A 15,517-nucleotide genomic window follows, 5' to 3' on the forward strand; every position below is an offset into this window, starting at 1 on the left:
GAATAATTATGAAACCATAACTAGCAATGTATTAAATAAAGATACCTTATCGTGCTCAAGGTTAGTTTATTTCAAGAATGCAACATTAATAGAAAAAGCCAGTCTCCGTAGATGCAAAAATAAGCATTTTAATTAAAATTTTTTTCTTAACATATTATGCACAGAAATATTCATGCCTGATAAATGTATATAAACCCCTCCAAAACAAAGAAAACAGGCCTACAAACACCATGAAACCAAGAAAACATTTCTTTCAAAGTAGAAACAAGACCTCTATCACCGTTTCAGTTTATCATTTGATCTAATGTCTTAATTTTTGAAATTAGACAAGAAAATAAGTAAAATGTAGAAAGTTTGAAAAAGGGGGAAAAAACTAAGCTGAATTTATAAAATGAAACTGAGAATATTCCAGTTATTATTTTCATTAATCATTATTCTACTTAGACAAATCAGCTCTGAATGGAATAAGGAAGAGTAGAAATATTGGTCTTGTTCTTAAAAGTACTAAATTTCATTTCACATTAAGCATAAATACATTAAAATTTTTAATCAGCTGAATGTAAAGTTTTTGAGGTGTGAAGAGTAGAACTGGTTAAGGAAGAGTTGGAGAAAGTACTCATTAGCCTGATTTTGAAGAGAGAGACTATCCTTAGCTGAAATAATAGATCTGGTATGATCAGTTCTATCTGGAACTCTTATTTAGGACTATAGACAAAATAGAGTTGGTCCCTGCAATGGTTAACTCAGACTGTTGGGTGTAATAGGGATCATTCTTAACATAAATAATATCTTGATTAAAATGGAATTTGGAAAAGATTGTCATGTGTGTTTATATGATTTAATGGTAAACCTGTAGAAAAGTATTCTAATTCAGTTCATTACAATATTTCTATCAGTTGGTTAGTTATAGTATATGGAAATCTATAACCAAAACATTTTCTTTCTAATCAAAGGTGGTTCAAATCATCCTTTCTAAGAGTGCTGAGGCATAGTTTGTCAATTTTCTTCAATTTTCTTTCTCCTGTTTATGCTCTTTTGCTTCCACTCTGATTCTAATTACATGAATACTGAATACTGACTGCTAAGGTCACAGACTTTGATATTATGAATCACATGTATGTGATGGAGTGTGTATAAGTCTTGAAAGCAAGACAGAGTTTGTAAGACACAATTACTTTTAATAGTAATTAATCACATTTCCTATGGAAATGAGTTAAATTTCAGTAATTTGTAATATGTAAATCATTTATACATGCTCTTTATGTTTGATTGAAACTATTTTAGTCTAAAACCACATTTAGTTGATAACTACAATAAAAAGTCTATGTCTGGCTATATATTTATCACATTATCCTGCTGCCTTTTTGTAGAATATTTGATTAAGAAGGTGGTGAAATAGATAGTGCTGAACTTGAAATTCTTAGACATTTTGAATTACATTTCTTTTGTCAGCAAACAAAATTATTAGTAATATCTCTGAGCCACTGGGGAAATGAACTCATTGTTGTGCTTCTCTTAACCCTTTAATTATGAAAGATCATGATTTTATCTATACTCACGTCAATTGAAGAACAAAAGCAAAATTCCACTGCACGTTTCATTTTGCTGATTCTTAATGGAGTTTCATTTCAGCCAAACAACAATAATTTTATTGATTTTTTTATGTGTATTCAGATGTTATTAAGGATCTCTGAGGGAAGTTAATGACAGTGGCTTTTGAAGAAGCTGGTAATGTCATTTCTAAACCAAAATACACATGAAAGAATGTGGAAACTTTGATAGAAATACATTGAATAATGTGCAGATGAGCTGGTATTTTATAAATAATATTAAACTACTTTTAACACATGTTAGAACTAGTTCTTACCATTATCGCATTTCTTTTCCTTTTACTCTGTTTATCATAATCAAAATCACAGAAAAGTAAGTGAGGATACTGCTTTCCAAGGTAGAATATTTGTGATTCTGTTTACTTTTTGTCTGTACATTTGGGTTTGCTGAATCTTTGAACTTAATGCAAAGCACATTTTCAGACTTGCCCAACTTAACTGATGTGTTTACAAATACCTAAATTACAGACCTAAATGCAGCCTGATCTGATTTCTGAATGGTCATGGGGCTTTGGCTTAATTGACTGGTTTGATTTTTCAGCTACTTTTATTTCCCTTGCCAAACATTTTACCAGACATGCCAACAAGAAATGAAATGGTCATAGGGCTGGCAGCCAGAAGGAAAAGAGTGATAAGCAGAGGTCTGGAGAATACACAAATATAGTAACTGGCCACTGTAATTGAGAGTTTACTGTAAGAAGCAATGTATCTGTGACTATGTTCAAGAGCTGCATTGAGTTTCACGAGCATGTTATTCATCTAAGAGTTTGTTAAGGAAGAAGCATAGAAACTTACTGTGAAGTAGGGGAACATGCATGTGCAGGGTTTCATTCATTTGAGTGTTCATTTATTCCACTTCAGGTTAGTTCTCTGGAATCAGTCCTTAGATATTTGATTTACCAGTTCAGGAGAGAGAGAAGTTTCCAAGAAACTGTTGAATTTTCTCTTTCTTTCTAAATATTGTTAAATCAAAGTTTAGTTAAAATTTTGAAGAAGCAAGACGAGGCTCATGGTTTTGACTAAAATAACTTTTCAGGCATTATGAGGTTGTTTCTTGTTGTTGAAAGTGTGGAAATCTTATTAATATTTAGCTTAAAAAACTTTATATCAATGGTACACCAAGAGATGTATAATATGTCTGATATGTTACCCAAAATACATGACCAAATCAGTCTTAATTGACAACAAATCACTGTGTCAGTTGATTTGTATATGTATGAAAATCTAATAAATTTTACAGAATTTAAATAATTTCCTCACCTCTAAATAAATAAGACATACAGCTTGGGACATATTCACATACTAAATGTAGTAAGTATAATTTTCCTGATACTGAGCCATACTTCACAACCAGTATGAATTAAGAGTTTCACTAATGAAAGGAAAAGCAAGGAAAGATAGCTATTTTCTGGCATCAATATGGCAAACAAACCATGATGAAGAAGAAACACATGAAAAAAATTATGCATGCTCTACAATTATGTGTACATGAATGTTTGTTTAAAATCTATTCTGTGTTCAAGGTCTCTCATGCTTAGTCAAAACTTAACTCAGGTCTTCTGGACTTGGAAAACAAGTGAGGTGTTTGGGTTTTTTTTGTAACATGCCAGATTTATATTTAAAGCAGTATATAAAGAAAGCAACAATAAAGGAAGTGAATTATGCTGTGGTAATATGGGTAGGTTTTGAAACTGGAGTTACGTTTTACTGTAATAATTTCTTTTAAGTGCTATAGTCTTCAGTTATTCTTTTAATTCAGAATGATCCGTAGAACTGACACGCAACAATTGCCTCAATTACTACCTATAGTTGAAGATTTATTCTATTTGTAGATCTAAGTATCAGCATACTTAGCACTTCTGTGCATTTGTCTAGTGCTTTTTCATATATTCAGTGTTTTCCTCAGTGTACATTTCCAACAGTAACAGCATAATTAATATATTCAAGTTGCAACTTCTGGTTTTATAACTTATTAGCTGTGAGACATTAAATTAATTACCTTCTATATATTTCAGGGTTTTTTTCATGTAAAAAGTGAGAATGATGATAATTAGTGTCAGTATATATAAAATAGTGAAACTAGCACTTATACAAATGAAGTATGTATAAAGTTATTTAAATGCTTGTTAAAATGTTTAATGGTGTTTAAGAACCATATTTCTAAAATGGTTATTATAAGGTATTATCAACAGCAATTTTAATTTTATTTTTCTTTTAAAGGTAGTGTGGATTTTATAACTGTTAATGTGTTAATTGAATATGGATTAAAATGATTATAATTATTAGCCTTAATTGTTTTGCCAATTTACATGTAAGATCCATGAATGTAGGGACTTTGATTTACTTGCTTCTGAATAACCAGCCCGAGAGAAAACACCTAGTATATAGCTCTGTACATATCTGTATAAAGTGTAAATAATTGTGGAATTTTTGGTTCTACTTGGGCTTAGAGACAGAAATACTTGATTTTGTGTATCAGCTAAAATAATATGCAATTAGGGTAAAGAAAGTGTCATCATTTGATTTGAGGAAAACCATGTCAAATAAGCTAATTTACATATCATATAGGTTATAGGCCCTTTTTCTGGAAATAAATCTTTCTCCAATTTTTGTTTCATTCTCTACTGAAAACTAGTTTTCTTTTTAATTGCAACTTTGCAAATTTTGGAGGACAGAGAAAAATTTATGTTTTTTAATTAATCAGGTATATCAAAATGTATTATGTGTGTTCACTGCATGATATTTGTTGAACTCTACTGATGATTAGGCATTTATTATTTATCTAAACCTAGGTAAACCTGTTATGATCGTCACAGAATACATGGAGAATGGTTCCTTGGACAGTTTCTTACGTGTAAGTAGATATTTTATATACATTTACATAACTCCACCTTATCTTTATCTATGTACAAACATATATAAATATGGAATAAATTGCTGAAAATGATAGTGACAACCTCTATTATGATGCTTGTTAGATAATCAAAGTTGTAAGAAAACTGACTTTGTTGGGACTAAATAGTAAAAGGAAGATTGTAAAATTACATCTTTATCTGGTAGCATCCAAATGTTGATGGTTTATATTTTTAAAATAAGTTTGTGTAATTTTCTTCAGTGTTTTTTTTTATTCAGACAAGATTCACATTAGTTAAAACGAAAATTTAAAGGTTCTAACGTGAGACGTAAATAAAATTGGTATAAGACAGAAACGCTCGTTTCTTTATTTAGAGCAACCTCCATCGACTCTAAGACAAGAGACCTTCTCTCTCTTACATAGTACTGTCCTCTCAGAAGCTAAGCATGTGATATAATGCCTAAGGATTCTCAATCCAGAGATATCATTCCTTAACTTATATACATACATATATACATGTATAACATATGTACATATAAATTTCAGCTGTTTATATTTATAAAAATTGTTTTAATAATTTCAACACATATTATATTCAAAGAAATTCAGAAGTTATGTGGAATACAAGACACTGTCAATCATCAGTCACTACAAGGATGAAAAAAAAAAAAATCAAGACATAGACCCTATTCTCAGGGTTCTTTCAGCACTATGTAGATAAGGATAGATAGATAGATAGGTAGGTAGGTAGATAAAGCATGAACTATAATTCATAATCATGGAGAAAATTCTAATTTTTGTATGAATGAGAAATTATATTCTTTATTTTAATAGTTGTGAGGCAAATAAAGATTTTAGTAGCAATTATTTTCACAGACATATTTCAAAAACAAGCATTTTACAACTCAGGTAATTAAAATATTTAATAAGTATTCTTTTAAAGTATAATAAATATTCCTTTTAAATCATTGTTTGCTCAAATATTACTAGACATTAAATTTTTATATATCTATGTATATATGCATGCATCTATCTAGCTATCATCTATCTAGTGTATAAACTGTATATTTCTATTTTAATCCAGACAGATTAGAAACTTTTCTAAATCTAGTACTCTGAATTTATCTCCTATTGCTTTCAATTTTATGACCTAAAACTCGAGGTTGGGTAGAAAAACATATACTCAATAAATATTTTTGACTAATTTTCAACTATTTTTTATGATGAAAGATTTAAAATTACCTTATTTGAAGTAGTTAAAAAAACACATGAAAGTGAGGTGAAGTGAAGTCGCTCAGTCGTGTCCGACTCTTTGCGACCCCATGGACTGTAGCTCTCCAGGCTTCTCCGTCCATGGGATTCTCCAGGCAAGAATACTAGAGTGGGTTGCCATTTCCTTCTCCAGGGGATCTTCCCGACCCAGGGATCAAACCCAGGTCTCCTGCATTGCAGGCACACGCTTTAACCTCTGAGCCACCAGGGAAGCCGCCTTATTTGAAGTAATTAACAAAACACATGAAAACAGAAAGAATAAACATTCAATCAAGCCAATAAACATGAGAAACAGCCAGACGATCCATTTTATTTCATTATTCTTGGCCTTAAAGTTTCTGAGGAGTTTGTCTCCTCAAAAGACCAGCAAAGTTCTGGGTTTGAACCTGAAATTAAAGAATATTAGGCAACTTCTTGCTACAAAGTGTTGTAGCTACTATACTGTTTTGCTTTACTCTTGTATATCTTGTTAGGCTTGTGTACTTAAAACCAGGATGTATAGGCTCTATAATTCAGTAAATGAAAATGTAATCAAAATATGTCTTAGGAAATAGCAACAAGTCTTAACTGTACATTTGAACTATTTCTCAGAAACATGATGCCCAGTTTACGGTTATCCAGCTAGTAGGGATGCTTCGAGGCATAGCATCTGGCATGAAGTATCTCTCAGACATGGGCTATGTTCACCGAGACCTTGCTGCCCGCAACATCTTGATCAACAGTAATTTGGTGTGTAAGGTTTCTGATTTTGGACTTTCACGGGTTCTAGAAGATGACCCAGAAGCTGCTTACACAACAAGAGTGAGTAACTTGTTTTCTTTTTTTATTCTTTTATATTTAACAACTTGCGTTATGTTGACTAACAAATAAATAGAAGTCACATCCCAAAATGCTTTGTCAACTATGTGTGCCTGCATGCCTGCTCAGTCATTTCAGTAGTGTTAGACTCTTTGCAAACCCATGGACTGTAGCCAGCCAGGCTCCTCTGTCCCTGGGACCCTCCAGGGAAGAATCCTGAAGTGGGTTGCCATGCCCTGCTCCAGGGGATCTTCCCGACCCAGGGATGGAACCCATATCTGCAGCGTCTCCTGCATTGCCAGCAAATTCTTTACCCCTGAGCCACAGGGGAATCCCTTTGTCAACTGTATCTTCCCTCACATGAGATTTATCCTTTAAAAATAAAATATTGTTACTTATTCTGGGAAAATAGATGGTCACTGTCTATTAAGTGAGTAATGACATTAATTCTGAAATTTCATATGTTGGTTTAATGATTTTCCGCAAAAAGGCAGCAAGATTCTCATGCATCTAAATCTTATTTACTCATCTTTTCATCGTGGTTGTCTTTATATATGAAAATAAAAAGTGACAACAAGCTACATGAAAAGCAATTAGGCAATTATTGTACCAAAATCTTCATTAACCATGAGAATGAGAGGTTTTTTTAAAAAAGACAGTCAACTTCTGCTGTTTTCTTCTTAATTCTAGAAGTTTATCCCTGATTAAACAAACAAACAAAAAATTTTCACTCTTTTCAGGCGTCATGAATCTCAATAGCTATTAATATCTAAGGATGTCATATGGCAACTATATGTCACTCTAAGAAAGAGTTTTCAATATGCAAGACTGAATTTCATCTACAAGTAAAACTACAGTGATAGAACCACAGAAAGAAGCTGAGAGCCCCAGATATGTCCCTAGATGTGTTGATTTAGAAGTTAGAATTCTCCTAATAGCTTTCACCCTTGTTTGTATTTCCCATGTTCAGTTATGCTCTGTAGTAGATTACCTTTGTTCATGAATCTGTGTTTTTAGAAACTGTATTCTGCATAAAAATGTTGCTGTTCTTACTTCATTAGATTAAGAGCAAGAGAAATGTAAGAAAATTTTATATCTTGCAGCTAGTTGATTTGAGTCTAGAACAGTGACTTCTATACAGCTCTGACAATGTGAAAAAATTACACATTTTGGGGGTGTAAGTATCTTAATAGTGTCTTTTAGTGCTCCTTCTTTGACTAGAAAAATTAATTAGCCAACATGCTGCAGCAAAGCATTTTTGTGACTAAATTATTACAGGGGACAACATATGCAGGAAACAATAATATATTTGCTACCCAGAGGAAAATGGTTTTTATTTTACTCGCTGCTACTCTGCATTCTGGGCTTCCCTGACATCTTAGTGGTAAAGAATCCACCTGCCAGTGCAAGAGATGTGGGTTCGATCCCTGGGCCAGGAAGGCCCCCTGGAGAAGGAAATGGCAACCCACTCTAGTGTTCTTGTCTGGGAAATCTCACAGACAGAGATTTAGCCCTGGTGGGCTAAAGACTATGGGGTGGCAAAAGAGTCAGATCTGACTTAGCGACTAAACAACAACAATAACTGTACCTTCTACAGATACCCCTCATAATCTTCTGATACTATATGAGCTTTTAACATACTCCATGAAAAGTATCATTCTCGCTGGCATCATCCCAATTATAAAAATCTCCTTATCCAGAACATTTTTCCAGTTCTAATAAAAGCTATTTGTGAATAAAAGCCTTTGTCAGATGTTCTATTTTCTGGTAATTCATTTAGGTTCTAAACTGTATTCCATATCCCATTTTTAAATAACAGCATTCTTATTCTCAATACTAGTCTTGATTTCCAGTGTTAGGGAGAAAGAATTTTTCTTACCCTTCAAAGCTTCTTTTAGCTGGTCTAATAATCAAATCAACATGAGACAGATTAACCGGAGAATAACAAATTTAATTTCATATGCATGGGAATCCCCCATATATGAGAGGGGCAAAGACAGAAAGGTACAATGAGGTATATGCCTCCTTGAGCTAAGGGCAGCCTGGAACTTCAAAGGGAAGAACAGTAATTCACAAGGTTAAGAAGAGTAGATGCTGGGCAACTAGATGTTTGCTCTGCCATACATATGGGCCATGCAGATAAAATTTATCTCTGCTAACAGATCTCCTTCAAAGAAAGGACTCTCCCCCTGATATAAATTCTTTTAGGTAGCTAAGGGGCTTCCCTGGGGGCTCATCTGATAAAAAATCCACCCACAATGTGGGAGACCTGGGTTCGATCCCTGGGTTGGGAAGATCCACTGGAGAAGGGAAGGGTAACCCACTCCAGTATTCTGGCCTGGAGAATTCTATGGACTGCATAGTCCATGGGGTCACAGAATCGGACACAACTGAGTGACTTTCACTCACTCACTCAGGTGAGAGGCAGAAGGTTCTCTTGAACTGGAAAGGCCTTGATTGCCTTTGGCTCAAAAACATTCACATCCCAAAGTGAAATATTTTGGGGTGGTTGGTTCTGAAGTCTTGCACCAGGATACTCCAGGAAATAATTTCTCTCGTAGAAACTTGAAAGATTCATTGAAATCTAAATCATCTGCTCTCTGCAGACTACATCTGGTCAACTTTCAGAGCTTTATTTCTACTGATTGTTACTTTTTCAGAACCAAGGGGTCCTCAAGGTCACTTCTTCAAACTTAGTAAAAGGACAGTGTTGCTGTGTCAAGGTTCCTCCCTAGTATTTGTGAAATAAAAATGCAGCAGGATCTTTGCATTCATGCTTCATGCCCAGAAGATTCTTCAAAATCACATCATCCGAATGGGCTCAATTCACTACCAATAAATGGTTACGTAGAGTTCTTCAGTGTTCATTCTTGTGTTTTCTTGAAACTCCTCAAAATATCTGTGGTGGTTCCGACTTCCCTCTGAGAAGCTGTAATTTGCATCTGCATTTCTGGAATCATTTGGACATCTTTGATTTAATTTCCCATTGTAAGCATTGTTCAGTAAAATAATTTTATAATTTATGTAAAATATGAAGTATGATTATAAAGTAATAGGACTGCTATATTGTTTTTTCAACAAATACACTGAAGCAAGTAAATGAGTGTTGTCATACTAAGCTGTCTTTTTAGGAGTGTGTACTTACTGCAGGAAGACTGCTATTGCCCAAAATATTTGAGGATTTTCTCCTTTGAAATTATCTTTATAACTACAGTGTAAATTGTACTATCACTCAAAATTCTTTAAGCATATAGTATTTTGGGAAGCAGACTTGACTAAGATAAAATCTGTGGTTTCAGTAAGCTAATAGTTAATAAATAAGGAAAATAGTACTCTCTTGTAAAGTCTATTTTTTTTTTCTAACCGAAAACAGTGTTATTCAGCTTAGACATCTGCCATATTTATTAGATTTAGCATGCTATGATTATGGTTATTTCAGAAAAACAAGTTCACCGTTTAAAATAGTGTGCCAAGGCATTCTTTTTGGATAAACACATTCTTGTTAATCTTTTTTACCAGTCACGTTACTTTAGTCACACTTAACACATTTCAGGAATTAGCATTCAGTGCCTCAGTGCAGTAAACCTTTCGACTGCTTCTCTGAAAATTATTGCCTTTAGGTAGAGATTGTAATTGCACTAAGAAATCTTTGAGACATTAGATTCAATGACACTGAATGGATGTAGGGTATGTGCTGGTCTCATTTTCAAAAAGTCTTTGTAAAGAGAAATAGAAACTATATCCACTAATTCTGTATTTAAAGATTCTTAAACTGAGGCTTCCGCAGTGGCTCACCGGTAAGGAATATGCCCGTCAGTGCAGGAGATGCAGGTTCGATCCCTGGGTCAGGAAGAACCCCTAGAGAAGGAAATGGCACCCCACTCCAGTATTCTTGCCTGATCCCATGGACAGAGGAGCCTGGAAGGCTACAGTCCATGTGGTTGCAAAGAGTCGGACAAAACTGAGCACACACACACACACACACACACAAGGGAATATCTGAGAAGTTGAGAAAACCCTTAGTTTCACAACTTAAAAAAATGTATCAGACATTTGATATTGCTGCTTTTGATACTGCCTGAAGTATATCCTGAGTTTTCCTTCCTTGTATCCTCAATAGTTATGCTTAAAGGAAAGGGTCAGCTGAGATAATAATATACACTTTTATGTGTGTTTATCTTTTCCATAAGAATACTGGGTAGGAAATTGGACATTTTTTTAAATACACACTTCTAGTTATTTCTCTTTATTTCTCACTGCTGACTTATGCGGAAATTCCAAACACAGACACTTTTATTTTACAATATTATTGTGCATCCTGTAACCTTTAAAAAATTTGACTCTACATTCATGAGATATGAGAATAAGAAAGACATAAAGTTTTAATATTACAATGAAAATAGTTCAGTTTGCAGACCCCCTGAAATGCTCTTGAGGATACCCAGAAATTCTTGGATAACACTTTGAGAACCACTGTTATAGATTCTTTATGAGGAAAGTAGCACCTTAAAAAGTAAGTAAATATTTGAGTGGTTGTTAAATGATATAACATCTAACTTATGCTATAGTATTAAATGCTACAGCATGTTTTGAAGAAAGGTCTTGAAGCTTATCTATGGTTGCATACCTAAGGTCGCAAACCATCTTAAAAGAACTGGATTTTACTTGGAATGAATATGATTAGAGTATTTAGCTCTACAAATTTAAAACATCAAAGTTTTTGTTACTGAGAAAAACAAATGAAAAAATGAATTGCCTCTCTTTAGTTACACATCATGTAACTTTCAGAGTATAATTATGCATTTTCCTACCTTTTGCACTGAACTAATAATTGCTCTTTTTATAATATCAGAAGTGGGGTGTTATTGGTGAGACTGTTTTTGAATGAATAATTTTTAATCTTTTTCATGTGAAATTTCACTTTAAATATTACACATATATCATATATGTGTGCACTTTAAATGCACACATGTATTATATTTTTATATTGAATTGATGGGATACAAAATTCCAAGATAATAGCGTTCAATTTGCTGTTTTAAGCAGGATTAAGTTAGGGAAAATATAGACTTTTATCTAATTTATAAACTGTGACATGTAAAGTTAATCCAGTTCTTAAGTCCCCAAATTCATTTTCGTGGTATAATTACCATATAAACTGACTTGGGAAATGTGAGAAAACCAAATGATGTGCTCTTGGTTATATCCTTCATTAATTAGTTTTTTTCTTTTTATTTATGTTGTAGACATGGATACTGAATAATTACCAAGTGGATTATTATATTGAATCAAAAGTTTTGTCTTGTGTCACATTGCCCATGGCAAATTAACACCTATTTAATTTTTAGAAGATGAAACCAAATGAAAACTTATCTCAGGCATTGCGTGTTAAGGAATCTTATTTTACGTAATAATTTATTCTGTATTTTTTCTGTGACTCTGCCAAGTTAATGCCAGAAATATTCTACTACCACTTTGTCTTATGTAATTTTATTTGCAAAACAAAACAGAAAAAAGTGGCTAAAATGAATGATTAAAAGCTAAGTGGTTGAATACTCTGGTTCAGGATAACCCTATTTGAATATAATATTCAATATTACAAATATAAATATTAGAAAACATGAGCTTTAGTTCTGTAGAATTCTCAAGGACTAAAAACTTTTGTGCAATAAAAAGATAATTATGTTGATAGGTAATATAAGTCATGTGTAATTTATATATGAATGGAAAAATAACTGAATATCTAATCAGTGTCCTTCATATAGTAATACAATATAAGCATAAGCTCAATGCTTATAATGTAGATATTTTTTACTCTCTTAAGATCAGTACATAGCTTATGTTTTATGTAGCTTCACAAAGTAAATGCTATATACTCAAAAATCAGAAAACTCTGGAAGGTTTTATAACCTCAGTTAATGTTACATCAAAGTTTAATGAACTGACACTTTCTAGCCACTCCTTTCAGACAGATGGGTAGTGCAACCATTTCCATATGTGAAAATAATCCATCCAGATTTATGTGAAGAAAAATCACAACTATGATTTTGGAGTGGCACACAGGAGTGAGGAGGTTCTATGTAAACACATTACACATAGTCTCTAGCAGGAACTGTTTTCTCTATAATGCATCATTCATTCATTCAACAATTATTTGAGTGCCTATATAACATACTAGGAACTGTTCGAAGACCTGAGGATCCAAAGTTGAAAGCAAAGCCCTGACTTCATGAGCTTACATTGTAGTGTGGAATTTCACTTAATAAAAAAACAGGTAAAGATTTAGCAAGGCATCTTGCTTGAGGAATGTGGACAGTACGGAGGAGCTGCTGCTTTAGACAGAGAGTTTCTCTGATAAAATGACAGGACAGAAAATTGATGAGAGTAAAGGAGAAAATGATCTAATATTGAGGTTACTAGGCGAGATTCATTTTGACCTAACTACTTTTCAGTTCAATGAAATAACTTTAATAATTTCTCTAATTCCAACAAGCTCACTTTGCAAGACAAATTAAGCAATCAGATTAATGATATAACTCAGACTAAAAATCAAGTGAATAATGATTGAGCCAGTCTGTAGTGTCAGTGAGCTCTGGAAGCTTAGTAAAAATCAGTTTCTAAAACTTTTCCAGTTGATTTGTGAATATCCCCTATTTTCAGATTTGTGATGGCACATTGCCTGAGGCTTTTCCCATAGATGCTGAAGGCAGTGACCAGCCCCAACTACTTTGGCATAGGGAGGAATAGAAGTCGTGTTTGTCCCAAGCCAGTCCTATCACTTGATGCGTGGAATGGCTAATAATTAGACTCATTCCTGTCCTATGACTCTTTTTCAATCATAGTTGTATATGCCATGGTTCAAGTCCACTCTCGTTGTTTTTTCCCTTTCATTTGCTAGCCATTGCTCTGGAACTGCCCACATATTTTAAGCAATCTATACCAAACATAGATGTACAAGGGAACCATTGTCTTAATGTCTTGTCAGAATTGTCTCAGCAGATAATGAGATTCTCAAACTATCTTTAATTTTTTAGTTATCAGTATTAATAAAACCAAGGAAGCAAGCTTGCTAAAGTTATGTACTTTTTTCATTGATTTCTAATAGAATGAATTTAATACTTCTGTTTCCTTATTTTTATTGTAAATATGCAGTATTCCTAGTATACTGAATAAGTCTTTCTGACTTGTTTTCCTATTAATATGGCTTTTTTTGAAAATTGTGTTCCAAGTGTTAAAAATCACTTTCAAATGAGTTTCTATAACCTTTAATAAAAAAAGTAGGAATTCAGTAGATATAAAACACAAAGTTTAACATTTAAAATCTCTTTGAACATTGAAAAGACCTGTATCCATATTAGGATGTATATTGTCTTATCCCCCAATTTTTTATTGCTATGTTGAATATATACATCAGATAACCTAATTTTATATTGTATTATGTGAGTCTGAAAGTAACAGAAAAGTTATTTGTTTATACTTTATTTCCTGGATAGTCATAGAGTTACTTGTTAATAGAATGCAAGGTGAATACTTTTAAGAAATTCTTAAGCATCTCACATAATATTGACAAATTTCAAAAGTTCATAGTCTTGATTTTTCCTACCTGAGAGATCATCTGTCTCTGATCTCTGGTGGCAATCAACATCTGCTGGAACAATTCTCTCAATGGCTTTTAGATTTGAACTACTGGGAATTCAAACAGATGCTTCCCCTGAGAGTCTTCTTGGATTGCCCTTCACCTTGTTGTCTCCTGTTGTCTGCAGTGAATGAAGTTTACTTCCTGACAATAGATAGATCCTAAATTCTTAAGTCAAGTGATTGATCTCTGTAGTTCCAATTCTAACCTGAGAAGCCAATATTCGCCTCCAGGTTAAACACTCAATTACTCGGGGTTTACTAAGATAAACTCTGCAAAGTCCTTTGTCACTCTAGGTATGACCTGAGAGAGCTCACAGGCAAGCATATGAAATATGGAGCAGCCAAGCATTTCCTAAACCAGTAAGGAGAGATTTGTGTATATAATTAGAGAAAAATTGGGGCTGACATAAGATTCTAGGCTTCAATGTCCAAAGATTTCAGCAATTACATTCCTTTTCTTTAGAAATCAAGACTTGAAGCCCCCTAGCCCACAGTGAATGAGCTGACTTCAGTTAAGCATCTGAAAAATTCAGGGCTTTTAGCCAAATGTCTCATTTAAACTGTCTAAATTCATTAAACTGAGAGAACCAAATTGCAGATCTTCAAAGAACAGGTTTACTGCTTGAATCCTATTCTAACTGCTGTTTCTGGACAAAATGAACAAGGTTTTGGACTACTTTAATTCTATATTAGAGTTCAGCAATTATATAATGCCTCTGCCCAGATCATCCTTAGTATCTTTACCTGTATCACTTTATTCTTCTTTTACTTTTCTGTAAACGTTCAATGAAAGCAAATTCAGATATTACAGCCAATAGGTGTGCAATTTAGTCCAAAGTTAAGATCATCTTTAAGAGTCCAAATTAATTCATTTTAAAAATGTCACCATCCTTAGATGGAAATTTGAAAGTTGAAAAGCAAAAGTCTATAAGTTAGCATAGCTCCTAGAGACAGAACTTTATAGAGTCAAGTTTTATGTTTTCCATGAACTTTGGTCTAGGAATGATGAGATATCTGCAAGGAGAGGCTAAGACACTTAACAAAAATTAGATAATATGGTCAAAGCTAAGCCTAGAAATGACAACTCCTAATTCCTACTAAACTTAAGAATCCAAATGGAACAAGTGACCATAAGTCCCCCTGCAGGCCCAGTTACTAACTGTCATAGATGAGACATCGGCATGGCAGGAACTGGCTCTGGGTTCGGTATTGTAAATATGGGGAACAAGCGTTAACTTCTAATTCTGTTGAATTTGGACTGGAGGTTCCTCTGCAATTGAGGTTTTATACACAGTCCATATGCTATGCATCTGGGCTTGCTCCAGGCAACTGGAGACTTTTCTCA

At 33.5% G+C, this 15,517-nt stretch overlaps 1 protein-coding gene across 2 annotated transcripts in view; it reads left to right on the top strand.

Moving 5' to 3' along the window:
- Positions 1-15,517, top strand: part of EPHA3 (EPH receptor A3) — a 408,015-nt gene that overhangs the window by 359,236 nt on the left and 33,262 nt on the right. For both annotated transcript variants that reach the window (XM_069578939.1, XM_069578950.1), the window contains exons 12-13: positions 4,403-4,464; positions 6,328-6,537. In XM_069578939.1, the coding sequence (XP_069435040.1) occupies positions 4,403-4,464; positions 6,328-6,537 (272 nt within the window). The remainder of the gene's footprint in view (positions 1-4,402; positions 4,465-6,327; positions 6,538-15,517) is intronic.

The sequence above is a fragment of the Ovis canadensis genome, chromosome 1, assembly GCF_042477335.2.
Source record: "Ovis canadensis isolate MfBH-ARS-UI-01 breed Bighorn chromosome 1, ARS-UI_OviCan_v2, whole genome shotgun sequence".
In the NCBI taxonomy this organism is placed as follows: Eukaryota; Metazoa; Chordata; class Mammalia; order Artiodactyla; family Bovidae; genus Ovis; species Ovis canadensis.